Raw genomic sequence first — 17,892 nt, forward strand, 5'->3', positions numbered from 1 at the left:
TTCTTCATCGCCACCCCCACAGGGCCCCGGAGGCACCCAGCCGAGCCCCACAAAAGGACTGGGAGGCGACTTTGCTTTTGGTTTATTGCCCCTCAGCAGGCGGCGGGAGTCAGGGCCCAGGCTGGGGCTGCCCGGCTCAGCCAGCGGGTCTCTACAGTGTGTGCGGGGGTGCCATTCGCCCCCTCCAGGGAAACGCGCAATCGGGAATGTCTCGAAGTCCAGGAAAGGTCGGCCCCTGGTCCTAGGGGTTTCGGGTGGGGCGGAGCCGCGCCGCAGGGCCGGTGGGTCCCCTCCCGCAGCGGTCAGACGTCGAGAGAGGAGGCGGGGGACAGGGAGGGCGTTCGAGAGGGCGTGGCGGGCGCCGGCCCCGCGCCTCCAGCGCCCAGCACTCGCCATTGGAAGATGCTGGCGTCCTTGCCCCCCAGCGAGATGAGGTGCGAGTCGTCGTGCGTGAACCGGACGCTGGTCACGTGGCTGCCGTGGCCGCCGTACACGAGGCTTGGCGCCTGGGCGAGAGGGAAGACGAGTTGCGGTGGCCCCGGAGCCCCGGGCCTATCCGGCCCGCCCGACCCCAGAGGCCCCAGGAGGCCTCACCTTGGCGCGCGCGCACGGGTACTGGAACAGGTGCACTTTGCAGAAGTCGTCGGCCACGGCCACCACGCGCTCGTTGTGGGAGCGACACAGGGAGTTGATGTCGGTGCCATCCGAGCCGTCTGGCCACACGCCTAGGACGGCGGCCCGCCTCAGTGAGGCCTCTCCCCTTGGCCACCCACGCCCCGGGCCGCACCGTTCCCGGCGCTCAGGCAGCCTCGGCCACCCACTGGCCGCGTTCCAGGCAATCCTTCCCAGTCCCGACAGCCCAGGGCCTGAGGGGCCTCCCGGGCTGGATCTGCCAGTTTCTCGACGCCCACCCCTCGACGCATGCCCCGCATTCCGAGCCCAGGCCGGGCTCCACCTTGCCCCCGACCCCCCCACCCCTCCCTAAAGGTTCCAAGGCCCTGCTCACCATAGACGTGGAAGCCCAGCACGCAGGTGTAAGTGGCCCACTCCCGGTCTCGGCTGTCGTAGCGATTCCTCAGCAGCTTGCAGCCTCCAACCACATCCCCTGGACAGAGGGAGCCCACCCAGCTCAGCTCTAACCCAGCCCTCAGTGGGGAAGACACGGAGACAGGCAGGCTGGAAAGACCTGCGTGTGATCTGGTCACCGTGGTAGCAGCCCTCAGCCCAAGCCAAAACCTAGCCCCATGTGCTTCCTGAATTCTTGGCTCAAGTTCTCCTGACAGCTTCTCATCAGTTCCTCCTCCCTAGATAAGTCAGTCCCTCCACACCTGCCCTGACAAACTTGTCCAAAACAACCTCTTCCTAGTACATTTTTCAAGTCCTCATGGGGAAAGATGTGTAAAACTGGGGGAGGGAGGAATCCCAAATCATAGTGTTTCTCCTCTGTACAATTCCAACCCATCTCCCCCTCTCTAAGCCACAGCCTCTCTACCTATTCTCCTTCAACCCCTCCCAACCAGGAGCACCCCCTGCCAAACAAATGAAACCCACCAGGTTACCCATTCCCCATGCTCTCCCTTCCTTCCACTCACAGTAAAGGATCTCATAGTCCCCAGAATTGGACATGATGAAACTCCCATCCTTGGACCAGTCAAGGTGAGTGATGAAGCTGGAGTGACCCTAGGAGAAAGGGTCAAGAGACTAAAAATGTAGATACTGTTTCCCTTCCTCACATGCCCCTTAGTGCACGAGACCCCCTTCAGGGAGTTTACCTGCTCTGGCAATGCCCCCCCACCCTCCAGCCCAGCCTCCTCACCACACAGCGGCCAAAGCGGCTGGACTTGGCCCCATCACTGGAAACACTATAGATGTAGATCATGTTGTCATGGGAACCGATGGCCAGGTACAACCCATCTACAAAGACACTCACTCAGAGAGGGAAGGGCCAGGGATAGGTCTAGGTCTGGGGTAGGGGGTGGCTCCCACCTGGGCTATACCGGACCACTGAGAGCTGCTCATTGCCATCAGTGATGTCCGACACAATCTCTCGGGTCTCTGTGTCCAAAACCAGCCACCTGGAAGGGAGGGGTGGAAAGCCCGTGTGAGGTTACCTGTCCTGGTCAAGGTGGGGGTTGGCAAGTTGGAGAGTCTCAGATACACCAACAGAAAGGCTGTGATGTGGACAAGTCACCACCAGATTTTTTGTTTTGTTTTTTTAAGAGAGGGAGAGTGGGGGAAGGGGCAGAGGGAGAGGCAGAAAGGGAACCTTAAGCAGGCTCCATGCGTAGCACAGAGCCCACACACGGCTCTCGATCTCATGACCCTGATGAGATCATGACCTGAGCCGAAATCAAAGAGTTGGATGCTTAACAACGGAACCCCTCAGGCACCCCCAACACTCAATTCGTATGCTAGGAAACGGGAAGGGGCCGAGGAGAGAGAAAGGCTGAGAAGCTTCTGATGCCTCTAAGAAAGGAGGACCTAATGGAGTCGCAAGCCTGGCACTTCCCTTTGTTAGTCTCTCCCAAACCCTTCCCACCCCCACTGCTTCTCTATCCTAAGCTGCCACCTCCTCCACTCCCAGGTTTGGAGGGGAGAGTGGTTGAGTGTGATGACAGTTGCCACAGGAGAGCAGGGGAGGCCTGGGCTGCAGAGAAAAGCACTGAGGAGGGAGAGGTGCAGTTGGGGCCCCTGAGCAGGAAGGAGCCACACTCCTCCCCCCCCCGCCCAACCCCCCCCCCCCCCCCCCCCCCGCACACACCCCATTACCGGGGAAGCCTTCCCATACCTCCTGCTTGCCCCTCCCAGGAATCCTGGCTCCTCTCACCTCCCTGTGTTCAGTCCTACAGCCACAACTGCCCCACTGGGGTGGAAGTCAGCACAGAGACCAGTCTCCTGGGAGCGGGGAAAAGGTGAATTTAAGAAGATGCCTTTCTAGGGAAGGTTCCCGAATGGACACCTCGTCATGTTGGTAACACCAAAGCCTTCTCCTCCCAAGGATGAGACGGGGAGGAGAGGGACAGTAGACCTGGGGTGGAGGCAGGGTGTCCCTGGAGCTCAAATGAGGTGATACTCAAAATATTTAACAACCAGAACTGAGCTGGGAAGCTGTGCTGGAGAATTAACCATTTGTTGCTGGAGCGAGGGGGAGGTCGGGGGGCTCAGGGGCAGGGGGGCAGTGTTCAGGGGGCACTGGAGGCATCTGCACAGCAGATTTTAAGTAGCCCATTTGGCCATACCAGTACAAACTGGCTGCCTCCAGAGAGAAGGGAAGAGGATGTTAGGGAAAGAGTGGTGGCCACAGAAGCCATGGTGGGTGTGGCATTGGGGAGCCAGGGACACAGGGCTCTACCTTGAGGTCAATGCTCCAGGCCAGTGCATGGCCCTCCCCATCCCACAGGCAGAGCTGCCGGTCGTGGCCACAGGTGAGGAAGCGGTTCTGGAAGGGATGCGTGCAGAGCCCCCAGAGCTCATCCGTGTGGCCCTGCAGCAGAGCACAGCCTGTAACCTCTGCCCCGCCTCAGTAGCTCTTCCCACCTCCTCCCTGGACCCCTGGGGGTGGGGGACCAACCTGGATTACAGGAGAGAAGCCCTGGGCCAGATCTCCCCTCAGCAATGCATTCTTCGTGGTTCCCACCAGCAGCTCAGAGCCCAGCCCCTCCGCAATGGCCCGCACAGCCCCAAAGTGTTCAGGAATCTGCGGGATGGCGGCAAAAGTCAGGGACCCACTGGCCATTCCTCTTCCTCCTCCCTCCCCTGACACCAGCCTAGCCCTCACCTCCGCCTCCTGGAGGGCCACCAATCCCGGCCCCCACTGGACCAGCCGGCGGTCCCGTCCGCCGCCACTCAGCACAGTCCCGTCCCGCCGGAGACACAGGGCAAAGATGGAACCTTCGTGAGCGTGGGCCTGGGCCACAATCCCGTAGGTCTCTGTGGGCAAAAACATGAGTTGGCAAAAACATCTTGGCAATCGGGGTGCCAGGAAGTGGGCCACTGGAGCAGCCCTGGCTGTCCCAAACGGAGTAATAACTCCCAGCTGTTGAGTACCGGCTGAACACGGTCTCTGATCCTCGGCTACTATTTTCCCCAGTTTACAAACTGGACAACTGAGGACCAAAGATGTGAGGTAACTTCCTAAAGGCCAAACAACCAGAGGCAAAACTGGAATGTGAACCCAGAATCTGGCAGATTCCCAAAGCCCCAGCTCTGCCCCTTTGCCATGATGTCCCTACCCTGCTAGACAGCCCTCCTAGAGGGCCCCTAGACAACCATCAACTGTCATGGTAAAAAGAAAAAAAAAAAGAACATCCTCTTCTCTATTCCCACAGACCCTCTGGGGTACTAGACTCCCCAGAAGCCACCACCCTCAACCGCATACCTTTGGCCCCACCCCTGCCTGGGGTTCTGGAATCTGAGAGGCTCCGCCCCCAGGTGAGAATGTTCCCCTCTGAATCCCCAGTGAGAATGTCTCCATCCGGGAGGAACACAAAGCAGGGGATAAACTTGGGTTTCTTGTATTTCTGGGGGAGAGGCGAGCAGAGAGCAGGGGTCAGAGGGAAGGGCGGAGACCGGAAGTCACGGACCATTGCCATTTGGGGGGACCAGGGTCTACAGTACTCAGCCCAATACCTCCACCTCCATTCTGTCCTCCCACACCACCCTGCACCCATCCACGCCTCACCCCAAAGACACCCTGTTTCCGGGTGAGGGTCCCGTTCCCAGGAACCCCTGTTCCTCCACTCCAGTTCCAGAAGTGGACGTGGGATTTCCCGCTGGTGACAATGCAACTGCTGTCACGAGGGCTGAAGCCAACGGCCAAAACCGAGTCATTGGTACTCTGAAGGGAAGACACCAGATTCAGCCGTCCCAAGCCCTGAGCACCCTCACTTTACTCCACTTTTCAGTTTGCATCCTGACAGCTGGTCTGCGGAAGCTCGGAAACCCCAAGACAAGCCTTCCTTCCGGACCCAGGCCCTGGTCCCCTAAGAGCGCCCCCCCTCCCAGTCACTCACGATGCCGGGACCACCCTAATGCCTGACACGCAATGGATCTCTCCGGAGACCAGAAACTTCCATAGTTCCCTTTCACAGCCTCGGAGAGGCTAAGAGGCTTCACTCCAGGTGACCCAGCCAGAAATGACGTCAAGGTACAGGGAAGTCTGGAGTTCGCTCTGTACTCCCCGGCTCTCAGCTCCCTAACCTCACGGCCATGCCAGGCCACCTGGACTCCCTCCTCACCTTAATCTCAGCCAGCTTCGTGCCTCGGCTGCAGTCCCACACTGACAGCATGTGTTCATTGGAATCATCCACGACACAAAGAAAAGCACCCTGATCCTGAGAATGGGGGACACATCGGTGAGGCCGAGTGAGGCCTAGAGGGGTGTGGGCTCCCAGTCATTAGGCAAGGGCTGCCATCAAGGCTGGAACAGGCAGGAGGAATGGACACCTGTCCCTTTCTCAGGAAAATCGGCTTGGGGTTGGGGGTGGGGTTCCAGAAGGCCAGAACTTTGGAGGCGTCACTGGTGAAGTTCAAGGAGGTGCCTGGGCAAGGAAGCCGGGGATCTAGAGGCTTTGGGGCTGGCTCACCGCCACTGAGAAAGCCAAGGCTCCCACGCCCCGCTCGAAGGCCCCCAGTCCAATCTCCTGCAGCTTCAGCAGGGTCTCTGAGTCCCAGACGTGAACCACCGGCTGCAGGGGCTGGGGGCGTCAGAAAGGGGTCAGGGACTCGAAGGAAAGCCAGGCTGGAATTTCATCCCGTCTGCCTGGTATTGGACTTTGGCCTTACCTTGCCATCTTTATCCACTCCAGCTGTCTGTCCTGAAGCTACACGGACACCATCCGGGTGGACGGCCAGGCTAAGTGGGGGAGGAGACGCTCTAGGGAAGGGGGTCGGTCTCTCAAGACCCCCCAGGACACGTCCTCCGTGCTTGGAGAGCCCTCCTGCTCCTCCACACTCACCCAGACCCCGTTCCTGCCAAGGCCACCGCCCCCATGCCTAGAGCTGCCCACTCCCAGGCCCTGGGCCCCTCACCATCGAACGCAGTCCGTGTGGCCCCGGTAATGTCTCTGGCCGCCACCTCCAGGGCCCCCTGGGCCTCCCTCGGGCCGGTACAGCACCACCACACAGGCAATGAAGTAGACCACCTCCCCAGAGCGCAGCACAAACAGATTAGAGCGGGAGTCACGACCCCTGTACCCATAACTGGAGTAGGGATCACAGTCAAGGAAAGGGTCAGACCAAGGGCAGAATGAGGTAGAGAGGGGGCAACAAAAGAGCTTCTGGCTGGCAGCACCATCAGCAAAGGATGGTAGGGGAGGAGTCAGAGGGCTTCCTGATCCCACGGACCCGGGGAGAAACCATCGAGAAGCTGGGGGGTCCCCAAGATGGGAAAGGTGGCTCCCGTGGGACTGGAGGGGGCAGGATACACCCAGTCAAGGCTGAGGGTCTCCGGGGGTGGGCCGCTGGGCAGCTCCTCAAGGCTGCGGATGCCAGACGGGATGTACATGGTAATGGGGCGGCCGCGAAGGAACATTTTCACTGAGATGCCTTCTACAGAGAGAAGGGGGGTGTCAACCACCACCCTGCAGCCTCCCTTTCAAGAAAACTCTACCCACCACACCTCACAGGTCCCCCACAATAGCTCCTGGGGCTGTAGCCCAAACCCCAAATCTGTCATCCCAGCTCTTCCAGACTCCTCTGTACATACCCAAATTATAGTTGCTCCTCCGAGACCCAGGACCCCCAGGGCTGGAGAGAGGTTCTTTCCCCCCACGGCTGTTGGGAAGAGAGAAAAGCAGAGGGATGGGGTCAGGTTCCAAGACCTAAGTGGGAAAGGGCAGGACACAAGAAGGGAGGTTCCTCTAGATACCCAACAAGGTCTGCCGGCCGTTAGTCTGCATTCGGAGCATTCAGGGCCCCCAGGAGATGGGGACTTTCATCACTACATAAGAGATGAGAAGATTTAGGCTAAAGGGGCAGAGCACATGGCACAAAGCCCTAAAGCCTGTGAGAGACAGTGCGGCATGGCAAGGGGGGGCCCTCTCCTCTAGACCACCAGGCTTCTGGTTGACCTTTTCATTTCTCCATCTGTAAAATGGGACCAAAGTGAATCCAGAAAGGTACACCAGCCCTGCCTTTCAGGGTCTGGGATATGAGCCAGAAAGTCCTTCTCTCACCAGAGGAAAGTAACAGGTGAATTCCCCAAACAGCTCTCACTAGATCATAAAGCAGTAATGTTTCTTGAGAGAATAAAGGAGACCAAGAACAGGGCTCGAATAAACACTCAGGGGGCCTGAGCCCTGTAGGTACTCTGAGACAATTATACTCAGCCACTAGGATTTCCCCTTGCTCTCTAGAAATAAAGCCTGTTAGGACGCTTGGGTGGCTCAGTTGGTTAGAAATAAAGCCTGGTAGATTGGGGGAGGGGGTGGAGGCAGGTGGAGCTGAGGGGTAGGGCTGAAACTCCGAAAACAATCATCTGTGAAAATCAGGACAGCTTTCAGTAACTCTTAGAATCTTGGAAGGTTTGCGGTGATACAGTAGAGCCGGAGTCAGGAAGAGTAGGGTTTGAATCCAAGCTCTAGCTGTGTGACCCCAGGCAAATGACTTACCCTCTCTGAGCCTGCTTCCTCACCTGGCCAATGAACAGCAAGAGACCACCTACCCCCCAAGGATGTCGTGGGAACTGAATGAGGTGGAGAAGGTCGAGGGTTTAGCACAGGGCCGGGTACACAGCAGGTGCCCCAGGAGCACTTGTTCCTTTCTTCCTGTTGGGCAATGAGGTCCCCCCACCCCACCCAGGGAATTGAGGTGAGGGATGTGGAAAATCAAGAGCCTGAGCCTGGGGTGGGTGGGGTAGAGAGGGGCGGGGGGCGGGGCAGGCTGGCCCACCTCTCCGTGCTCCCTGACCGCAGCAACAGGTTAGCCGAGGAAGCTGCCTTCCGGGAGAGTTTCTGCCGAGGCCGCTCTGAGGGGGATGAGGAGGAGGAAGAATTTCTCCGTGGCCTGGTAGGAGCATAGTGAGCAGGTCAGGATCATTCCCTCTGCTCGTGCTCCCCAGTCCTCCCAGCCCTCCTGGCTTCTGCCGCAGGACACTTACGTGTCAGCGCGCTGCGGGGACTGCACAAGCCTGAGGATCCCCGGGGGGCCAGGGGAACCAGCACCACTGCTGCTGCTGCCCCCTCCTTCCGACTGGGTCCCACCAGGCTCTTCACTGCCCCCCTGGGGGGCTGGGGGCCCATTGCTCAGGCTAGGGGGGCCCGGGGATGGCTCCGTCTCCACCTCGGTCTCGGTCTGGGTGCCCCGGCTCACCAAGGAGGGGCCGCACGTGGGGGGCAGTCCTGGGGGCGCGGCAGGGCTGCTGGGGAGACAGTGAATCAACCTGATGCCCCTAGAGATCCCTGGAAGGAAGAGGGTGTGTGACAACAGGCATACCTATCTCGGGTTGGAGCGGGTGTGCCAGGGTCCTGCAGGGGGTTGGGGGGCGCGTGCAGCCGCAGCAGGCGGAGGGCCTCGGCCAGGGCTGCCTTAACCAGCTCCATCTCCTTCTCTTGCACCTGAAGCCGCCGGCTCAAGGACTGCAGGGCCTCCTGAGCAGGGCCCTCACCTGGGAAAAGGGCAAGAGGCACTCAGAATGTACCCACCACGGGGAGAAAGGGTTGAGCGGATGCTGTCTACCCCCAACTTTGCATTCGTCCAATAGGACTACCCCCTTCAAGCAGCCCCAGGCTTGGAGGGTGGCCCAGAGGGGAGGAGAGGGGTGGTAGAGGATCAAGGGCCTCCTTCTGGCCAGGGCGGGCGAGGAGTCTGGCAGCGCTCCCTTCCTGCTGCTGTCTCAGCCTCCGCAAAGACAGGGAGTACCGTGGAGTACCAGGGGGGAAATATGGAGTACTGCCCAGGAACGTGGGAACCACAGAGTGAGGCGCAGAGCGGGTGAAGGATGACGGCCCACCCCAGAGCGGACGCCAGTCTCCAGGGAAGAGAGAGAAACTGAGGAGGGGCGCGAAAGGAGAGGGGGACACGAGAGTACAGTCGTCTGAGGGCTCAGACGACCAGGAGAAGAGATCGAGAATGACCGGAGAGGGTATCAGCGGAGACGCAGTCATAGAGAAGGTCCCAGGGTAACGGGTCAGAAGTAAAACGACCCACAAAACCAGGAGAAGAGGCCCAGAATAAGGCAGGGGACAGAGAAACACCCAGGGGCCCAGAGTAACACGGGGAGTGGATGGCGTTGAAGAAGTTGGAAATGACAGCAGGAGATCCAAATAACTAGGGAGAGCGACCTGAGGACCAGTGGAGGATGCTCAGAGCCCCTGAGGCCGAGAAGCACGCGGGGACGCCACCAGACAGCCGTGGGGCTCTGGCAGCGGCCGACCGGCCGGCGCTCCGGGAAGGGGCACGCCGCCCGCCCCGCCCCGTACTCACCGGGCCCCCCGGCCCCGTCCATCCGGCCCCCGGCTTGCTCCGAGCGGCGGCGGCGGAGGAGGCTTCTAAGCCGCCGGGGCCATGGCCAGGGAGAGGGGAAGGGGAAGCACCCCGGGGCGCGCGCGCGCGCGCGGGTGCCGTGCCACCCCCCGGGGGCGCTGTCGGGCGAGGGGAAAGGGCCTGGAGGGGGCGCTGTGGGGCGGGGGCAGCAGGCTCCGGGGCCCGCCGGGGCCTCGGACTCTCCCGGGGCCGTTCTCGGCTCCCGGGGGTGGGGTGGCGGGGCCGTCCCGGGCCCCAGCGCCGCGGCACAAACAGGCGCCGGACGCGGAGCCGCCAGGAAGCGCGGGAGGGGGGGCGGGACGAGGTGGAGGGGGGAGGCCGGGCCGCCTGGTAACCCCTCCCTGTCCGGGCCTCGCCGCTCGGGACCCGGGCAGGGCCAACTCGCTGACCCCCGGGCCCCCTCCGGGTCTCCGCCCTCCAGGCCCTTCCGGGATCCCCGCCCCCGGACTCCCTGGGGTCCTTGTCTCCGCGCCCCAGCCCCTAGCCCCTAGGGCCAGAGCCGACCCGCCCCTCCCCACTTCCGCGAGGGGCAGGGGCGGGGTCACGAACTGGGCCCTTAGCCCGGGGGCGGGGCTTTCCCTAAGGGGCTAGGCCAAGGCATCTCCACTTGGGACTGGCAGGAGCGGGGGCAGCGGGTTATTAAGGCTGGGGGGTGGGCGGATTCCCAGGGTATTGGGGTCAGGGTGGCATTAGCCCAGCTCAAGCCGGGCTAGGCTGACTCAGCATCCTGTCCCTGCCAACCTTCGTCCCCGACCGCTCTGCTTTTCCTTGGGCAGAGATGGGAGATGGCGCCGGTGTTGCCCCTGGTGCTGCCCCTCCAGCCCCGCATCCGTCTGGCACAGGGGCTCTGGCTCCTCTCCTGGCTGCTGGCGCTGGCCGGTGGCCTCGCCCTCCTATATAGCGGGCACCTCCTGGCCCAGCTGTGGCTCCTCCGCACTTTCTTGGCTCCCTCCTGCCCCTTTGCTGCCCTGCCCCAGGTGGCCCTGGCTGCCGGTTTGGGGGCTCTGGGCACAGGACTGGTGGGTGCGGGAGCCAGCAGGGCCAGCCTGGACGCGGCTCAGTACCCTCCCTGGCGAAAGGTTCTGGGCCCCCTGCTGGTGCTTGGCACTGCGGGCGGCGGGGGTCTTCTGATCCTAGCCCTGGGACTGGCCCTGGCTTTACCTGGGAGTCTGTACGCTGGGCTGGAGGATGGCCTGGGGACTGCCTTGGCTCACTACAAAGACACAGAGGTGCCCGGACACTGTCATGCCAAACGGCTGTTGGATGAACTCCAGCTGAGGCACCACTGCTGCGGGCGCCACGGGTACAAAGACTGGTTTGGCATCCAGTGGGTCAGCAGCCGTTACTTGGATCCCAACGACCAGGAGGTGGTGGAGTGAGTGTTTGGTTTCTCCCCTCCCCCGCCCCTCCTCCTAGCCTCCTTCCCCTCCCTCACCTCCTCCGCCCTGAAAACCCACCTCACCCCACAGGCAATAAATAGAGCGAAGGGACTGAGAGAATTGGTTACAGATCTGCCATTTATTAGGTGTGTGACCCAGGGCACATTACCAAACTGCTCTGGGCCCGTTTCCTCCTCTGTAGTTTGGAGATCATAGGACCCACCTTACAGACTTACTGTAAAGATGAATGAATTGTGCATGCCTCACACTGCACGCGGTGGTAAACCAGTCAGGAAAGGTCTCTCGTGTTGTTTCAATTCTCAGCTCCTGTGCCCTGCAGTTTCTCCCCTGGCCTCTATTTCCAGCCATCCTAACACCCCTGCCCCTCCCCTTGCAGCCGGATCCAGAGCAACGTGGAAGGCCTGTATCTGATCGACGGTGTCCCTTTCTCCTGCTGCAACCCCCACTCGCCCAGACCTTGCCTGCAAAGCCGGCTCTCGGAGCCCCACGCCCACCCTCTCTTCGATCCCCGTCAGCCCAACCTAAACCTCTGGGCCCAAGGATGCCACGGGGTGCTGCTGGGGCACCTGCAGGACTTGGCGAGTGTGCTGGGCGGCGGGCTGGCTGTCACCTTCCTGCTGCAGGTGAGTCAGCCAAGTGTCCAAGGGCTCCCTCCCCTCCTCAGGGGAACACTCGCTGCCTCCAGCGCTGGCCCCGGGAGCACTTGACCCACACGGACGTCTCTCCCCTTGCCTTCCCCACAGATCCTGGTGCTCCTGGGCCTGCGGTACCTGCAGACGGCCCTGGAGGGGCTTGAAGGAGTCATTGACGCGGAGGGAGACACCCAGGGCTATCTCTTCCCTAGCGGGCTGAAGGACATGCTGAAAACGGCATGGCGACAGGGAGGGGTGGCTCACAGGCCCACACCTGAGGAGGCCCCACCAGAAGAGGCACCCCCTGAGGAGGGTCTCCCTGAGGCCTAGTGGCCTGAAGCTTGGGGTGGAGACTGGGAGGGGGCATGGGGAGGGACGGACAGGACTGAAAACCTCACAACTCCTTACTGAGCCTCCACATGATGGTGGTGGTGGTGGTTCCTGGGATTAGAGGAGGAGCGAATGTCAGTCACAGAGCTGGATGGGGTGGAGGGGCATTGGCGAGAAAACTAGGTGTCCAGGCCCTAGCCCCTGTGGCTAAGAGCCACCCAGGGAACAGAAGGCGCCCAGGGTGTGGGGAAGGAGACGCGGGAATGACCAGAGACTGCTCCTTGCACACAGATTCAATAAAGCTTTTGGATGGAAGCCACTGACCTTCCTCTTCAAGGGGGTGGGGGGCCCTGGGAGAGCTGATTTCTGTCTGACAGAGAAGCCAGGACGCCCAGGTTTTTGGACTCTGGTGAGGGTCAAATGCAAGAACCAGACATGCGCAACGAAGGAAACCAGAGGCCCCTCCAGCTTGAGATCTTTTATTCTGGAGGTAGGAGGGGGGTCAGCATGCTCAGGTGGGGAGGGTCCGGCCCAGCTCCTCCAGCCCCCCAACGCATGCCCAGCCCCAATAAGTTACCCAGTTGCTCAGCAGCCCTCCCTCCTGAGCGTCTGTCCTGCTGCTCCGCCCCAGACAGGGCTGACCCGACTCAACACAAGGGCCGCTTGTCCCCAGCCTGTGGGCAGTGCCACATGGCAGGCTGGGGGAGGGGAGAAGCAGCTGGGCCACGCCCTGGGGCTGAGGGGGCAGAGGGGGCCGCCCCCGGCTCTGAGGGGGTCAGGATTTGGAAAACTGCATCCTGGGCAGGCCAGGGGCCCAGTCCCCCAGGTTCGTGCCTGAACGAGAGGCAGTGGTCAGGGTGGGGATTGCCGTCACACCTCCACAGCTGGGTCTGAGCCTCGGCCCTGCCGCTGGAGCTGCTCTTCCTGCTTCATCTTGGGTTTCTCTGTCCGTGTGTGCCACACCAGAACCTGTCCCGGGCGCGCTTCGGTTAGGGCTGGGCCCGGCTGGCATGAGGCCTCTGGGGCCCTCAGCATGGAACGCATTCTCTCACCCCCTCTACACACACAGCGTCCGCTGTGAAGTGTGAAGGGCAGCCCCCCCTCCCCCCGCCACCCCCATGCTATGTGGATGCCCAGGAGACAGCGTGGCAGGAGACCCCTTGCCGACCTGGCTCCCAGCTTCCCCTGCAGCAGAGTAAGCAGAGTTGAATCCGGGCTCTAGAGGGTCCCTCCTGGTCCAAAAGCCCATCCTCTGAGCGTCCTCCACGAGGCCTTGCTCCGCTTCCCCCATCACCCCTCCATATCCCAGAGCCGGATTTCGGCCCATCTCCAGCTCCTTACCCGAGTGCAATTGGCTGCCCGTGGCTCCAGGTCCTTGGGATCCACGAGGTGGCTCAGGAGACTGCTCTCCAGGTGGCCCCGGGGAGCGGTGGCATCAAACTGGGCACTGGGCTTAGCCAACAGCAAGGGCAGGGCGACAGCAAATCCTGCCATATCCACTGGGAAGGGCCTGTTGGGCTCCCACGCTGTGTGGAAGCCCACGACCCGGCCATCCTGTACCCGAGGGCCCTCGAATCGCAGGCCGCCCACCAGGCCCACAGGCCACACTGAGACACCACGGGTCCAGCGCATCTAAGAGAGGTCAGGAGAAAAGAAACAGACAGGGGGGTGGCCCAGGGCCACGGGGGTCACGCGGCCCCACTGCTTCCCCCTCCTCACACCGGTCACCAAGGCAACAGGTGAGGCTGGCCCCACCTGCCTCTTTCCCCAACCCCACCCTAGAGGGGTGGGGAGGGGCTTACCTCCTCGAAGAGTTCCCGGCTATAGGTGTTGTCATCATCTGCAAAGTACACGACTCCCCTCGTGCCGGCTGGAGGGGGGTCCTTCTCTCCCCCCACAGCGCCCCCTCCACTCCGGAGCCAGTCCAGGGCCCTGTTCCGTTGCTCTACCCCACGGGGCCGAACCCACCCGGGTTCGCCCTCCCTGAGCCGCTGGGCCTTGGGGGTGAGGACCGCCAGGTGTGTGAAGAGGAGGCCCGAGCCAGCCAGCAGCCCGGAGACCAGTGGGGTGGGGCCCTCAGCATCCTCCACCAGCAGCCAGTGCAGCCGGGGCACCAGGCTCAGTGTCTGGGACAGACGCACCAGCTCGGCTTTCTGCACCAGCCTGCAGGGGGAAAGAGGCAAGGCGGGGTGGTGGGGGGGTAGGGCTCAGTACCATCTGCTCCCGCCTGCCGGCCAATACACATAACTTCTCCCGGGCCCATTCCGGTATCCCCCATGGTCTTTCCCGAGCCAATACCCAAATTCTCTTTCTCGCCTATCAGTTTCACACCGAGCTCCCCTGCCCTGTTCCTGCAGCCCATGTCTGGAACCCCCCCCCAACCCCAAGGCTCTGGCTGTGGGAGACTACAGGTTAAGGTCACAGGCTTTGGAATCAGATCTGGGTTTGAACGCCAGCTCTGTAAGTGAGTAGGTGAGACACTGGGGGAAATGGGTCAGATCTCCCCAAGCCTCAGTCTCCTTGGCTAGGAAAATGAGAATAACGGTACTTTACCACCGTGCTGTCTTAAAGGTTCAATTATAATGACTTTCTAAAATATCAAGAGGGGGGCGCCTGGGTGGCTTAGTGGGTTAAGCCTCTGCTTTTGACTCAGGCCAGGATCTCGGGGTCCTGGGATTGAGCCCCACATCGGACTCTCCCCCTCTCTCTCTGCCTGCCTCTCTGCCTACTTACGATCTGTCAAATAAATAAATAAATCTTTTTTAAAAAATAATAAAATAAAATACCAGAAGGGCCAGGTCCTCTGCCTGGGTTTCTAAGTAGAGAGATTTAGAGGAGCTCTTTGCCTCATTCCTCTCCACGGGAGGGTTTTCCTAAGTTTAGACAAGAAACTGGGAAGGTGTGGCCAGGCTTCTTTATCCTGAAGACTGCTCTGCCCCAGGGTTGATGCTGTGTGTATGGAAGAGGACAGGGTCTAGAGCTGCCTGTGCCTACACGGGTCAGCCACCTGATTCCAGGCAGGTGTCAGCAGGCTCTTTAGCTATAGATCCAAAACCATGTTTCCCAGTTGGTTTGTACAAGGAGAAAGCTACATTTTAATTTAAAAAAAAAAAAAGTAAAGCTCTTACTTAGCACAGTGTCTGGTAGAAAGTAAACATGCTGTAAATCACAGCTGGTGCAACTATTTCTAGATTCTAGTTTGACTGTCAGGCCAAGCCCTTTCCTACTTCAATTTAGTCAGGGATCCTCCAACTTTCTCACCAAAGGATCCCCGAGAGAGAGAAAGCGAACTCAGAGGCAAGCTCTACATTTCTTTGAAACTTTCTTGTTCTTTCTTCAAATTTGTTAGGAACTGTGTCTTCTATTTCATAGCATACCCCTGTCTCTTTTACTGGAAAAACAACCCTTTTCCCACAGATCTTTGAGGAGAGATGTGGTTCATTTACCCTGTAATTTGGCAGGCCCCAGTTTGAGGAACATCCCCTGGCCCAGCTCCTCTCTAAAGTCATCATCAACCCCAACCTCCCGGCCCACGCAGGCCTCCTGGGTACACCAGAGCCCGTTACCTGGCGTAGGTGGGGGTAACAACATAGATAGTAGGCAGGGCTTCAGGTTCAGGGGGCTGGGCAGGGGCAGGGGGTGGGCGGCGGAGATCGGCTTGCAGCTGGGAAATCCTCAGATCCTTCTGCCGAAGCTGCTCAGCCGCTGCGCGAAGGGGAGGGAGGCAGTCACATGGCTGACCTGGTCCCAGGAAGCAGGAAAGGGGGGCAGAGAACCACAGCATGTTGAGCATCCCAAAGGGGCATAACCTTCTCATTCAACTCCTAGGCAGGGCTGGAGTGTCCTGACAACTTCCCCGACAGCCTCTCCCACACCTCATGGCCTCCATCAGCAGCCCCCTCCAACTGCAATCAATTCCATCTGTTTCAGCTTTCATTCGGATACTGAACTGATCAGCAGCCTCCATCCATCCCTTCTACCTGCTGATCCTAAGGTTACCTTCTGGAGCCATAAAGAACAACTAGATCTCCTGAACCAGGGCAGTCTTTTAAATACCTGAGGATCACGCCCTAAGCCCTGTTTCTCTATGTAAGAGGCAACATTCCATCTGTTCCCTTGGCTGTGTGACCAGAGACTCATAAAATTAATCGATTCCGTTATTGGATAAATATTTATTGAATGCTCCTCGTGGGAGGCAGCCTTAGGTGCTGGGGATGCAGCAGGGAACAGGGCAGACATGGTCCCTGCCTTCATGGAGCTTTCAGTTTAGGGGAGGAAGCAGACACTGACCAAAGAAACAAATTCGTAAAATCATTCCGAATTGTGATAAGAGCCAAGAAGGAAACACACAAAAAAGCAGAGAATAAAAGAGAATGCGGAAAAAGAAGAGTTACGCTAGCTAAACTGGTCAGGGAAAGCCTCTCTGAGGCGGTGACATTTGAGCTGAGACCTGAAGGATGAGAAAGCGGCGGCCAGGGAAGAGCAGGGAGAAAAGCACCGCAGCCCGCAAGAACAGGTTAAGAGCTTGAGAGAGCAATGAGCGTGGGCTTTTCGAGAAACTGTCATGCAGCCAGTGGGGCCGGAGCAGAGCGAGCGAGTGGGAAGGGAAGGGGTTGGAAAGGCTGACGGCCACAGGATCATGCGGGGCCCTGCGGACTCTGGGAAGGAGTCTGCATTCCATCCGAGGTGCGGAGGGAAGCCGCGGCGCATCCTAGAGGGGAGTGCGCTGGCGGCCGCAGAGGGCCATCGGAGGGCCGAGCCGGCTGAAGGGTGTCTGCGCGGGGGTTCATCCCTAGGGCGGGATCCACGGCGGCGGGCGCTCTCCGGCGAGCCCGCCGCCCCCCCGCCCCGCCCCGCTCACCGAGCTGCACCAGCGCGTAGAGGAGGCCGGCGATCGACACCAGGAAGTAGGCGAGAAACACGTTCTTCAGCTTCAGCTTCATGGCGGTGCCGCCACCCGCGCCGGGGCAGGCGGGGTCCGGGGGGACGAGGGGGTCCCCGCCCCCCACCCGCCAGCCTGCAGACCCCGCCCCTGCAGCGGCCCCGCCCCGTGTCCCGCCTTCCCCACGCTTCCCTACACCGGCTCCCGCGAGCTGGGGCCCGCGGCGCCCTCCCTGGCCCACTTCCGGTCAGTCTGCACCCCGCCCCTCGGGTTAATTTCCGGTCCCACAGCCTGGTTCTGGGAACCACGGGAGTGGGTGACGTCACATCCGGCGTGGCAAGCTCGCGTGGCGGGCAGTGGGAGCGACTCTGAACTCCAGTCCCCTTGAACTCCAGTCCCTGCGCGCGGATTTCCTCCTGATTTCCATTCATTCCCTTACCAGACACAGAACCCAGTAACAGTTCTATAAATGCTTGTTACACGAATGAACGAAGTGTAGGACTTCACGTGTCAGGCCTGTGCTCTGGGTGTCTCTCACGCATTGCATCTCACTCCAATGCTGAGATAGGTGGCATTGTCCCCATTTTACGGACAAGTAACCAAGGTTGACAAAAACTACGAATTGTCACTAAGCAGTTTTCTATATCCCATCTGGAATCTCTAGCTCCCTCTAATGCACGTTCCCTACATGGTTGACAATAGGGGTCGCGGTGTATGGGGGGTGGGGGTTAGGAGCGGGGTGCCAAGGCATGCACTACCTCCCGGGAAACTGGCAATATTTGAACTGAGAATTGCATGAACACATCCCTTAACTACTCATAAGCATGAGCCTTCCTGAGCAGTCATTTTCCCTAAAAAAAAAAACACACAAAAAAACCCACAACCTTCTTGTTTCTGGTACAATAAATCTCCAAAACTGGTAGTCTCCAAAATGGAGAAATTTATTTCTTGTCACTGAAACAATGGAGAGTTTTTATTAAAAAGGGATGCTAAGGAAAAGCAGCCTTTTGCATGAGACCATGACTATAAAGCTGTTTCTATTCAAGGACCCCATTGGCTCTGGTCACCACTATTAACTATGCCTGCTAAAATCTGATGAGCTTGCTGGACTCCTCTATGAAAATACTGATGAGGGCGCCTGGGTGGCTCAGTGGGTTAAGCCGCT

The 17,892-nt window shown here is 59.9% G+C and overlaps 3 protein-coding genes across 8 annotated transcripts; 1 reads left to right on the plus strand and 2 right to left on the minus strand.

The window, feature by feature from the left end:
- Positions 1–67: 67 nt before the first annotated feature.
- EML3 (EMAP like 3) lies at positions 68–9,595 on the minus strand. Of its 5 annotated transcripts, none has more exons than XM_004770294.3 (22): positions 9,424–9,595; positions 8,434–8,605; positions 8,099–8,356; positions 7,891–8,004; positions 6,707–6,774; positions 6,426–6,549; positions 6,031–6,201; positions 5,785–5,854; positions 5,586–5,696; positions 5,238–5,333; positions 4,682–4,837; positions 4,379–4,520; positions 3,779–3,930; positions 3,572–3,697; positions 3,353–3,484; positions 2,828–2,895; positions 1,987–2,075; positions 1,817–1,914; positions 1,593–1,680; positions 1,007–1,105; positions 595–725; positions 68–506 (listed from the first exon to the last, which is right to left on the minus strand). In XM_004770294.3, exons 1-22 carry the CDS (start codon positions 9,443–9,445, stop codon positions 303–305), a joined length of 2,691 nt encoding a protein of 896 aa, XP_004770351.1. In that variant the 5' UTR covers positions 9,446–9,595; the 3' UTR covers positions 68–302. The 5 variants fall into 5 exon arrangements, with proteins under 5 accessions (XP_004770351.1, XP_004770350.1, XP_044919403.1 ...); XM_004770293.3 differs by having other exon boundaries at positions 8,099–8,359; XM_045063468.1 differs by lacking the exon at positions 9,424–9,595 and adding an exon at positions 7,664–7,766 and having other exon boundaries at positions 8,434–8,575.
- A 204-nt stretch (positions 9,596–9,799) lies between these two features.
- Positions 9,800–12,160, plus strand: ROM1 (retinal outer segment membrane protein 1). The gene is made up of 3 exons (XM_004770297.3): positions 9,800–10,858; positions 11,260–11,506; positions 11,627–12,160. The coding sequence occupies exons 1-3, from the start codon at positions 10,269–10,271 to the stop codon at positions 11,843–11,845; spliced, it is 1,056 nt and encodes a 351-aa protein (XP_004770354.1). The 5' UTR covers positions 9,800–10,268; the 3' UTR covers positions 11,846–12,160.
- Positions 12,161–12,308: 148 nt separating this feature from the next.
- On the minus strand, positions 12,309–16,990 carry B3GAT3 (beta-1,3-glucuronyltransferase 3). 2 transcript variants are annotated; one of them, XM_045063536.1, is made up of 6 exons: positions 16,707–16,990; positions 15,412–15,550; positions 13,648–14,008; positions 13,187–13,477; positions 12,722–12,814; positions 12,309–12,519 (listed from the first exon to the last, which is right to left on the minus strand). In XM_045063536.1, exons 1-6 carry the CDS (start codon positions 16,786–16,788, stop codon positions 12,493–12,495), a joined length of 993 nt encoding a protein of 330 aa, XP_044919471.1. In that variant the 5' UTR covers positions 16,789–16,990; the 3' UTR covers positions 12,309–12,492. The 2 variants fall into 2 exon arrangements, with proteins under 2 accessions (XP_044919471.1, XP_044919462.1); XM_045063527.1 differs by having other exon boundaries at positions 15,412–15,586; positions 16,707–16,989.
- Between the last annotated feature and the right edge of the window lie 902 nt (positions 16,991–17,892).

Source organism: Mustela putorius, unplaced genomic scaffold (assembly GCF_011764305.1).
Source record: "Mustela putorius furo isolate JIRA1106 unplaced genomic scaffold, ASM1176430v1.1 tig00000127_pilon_pilon_pilon, whole genome shotgun sequence".
Classification (NCBI taxonomy): Eukaryota; Metazoa; Chordata; class Mammalia; order Carnivora; family Mustelidae; genus Mustela; species Mustela putorius.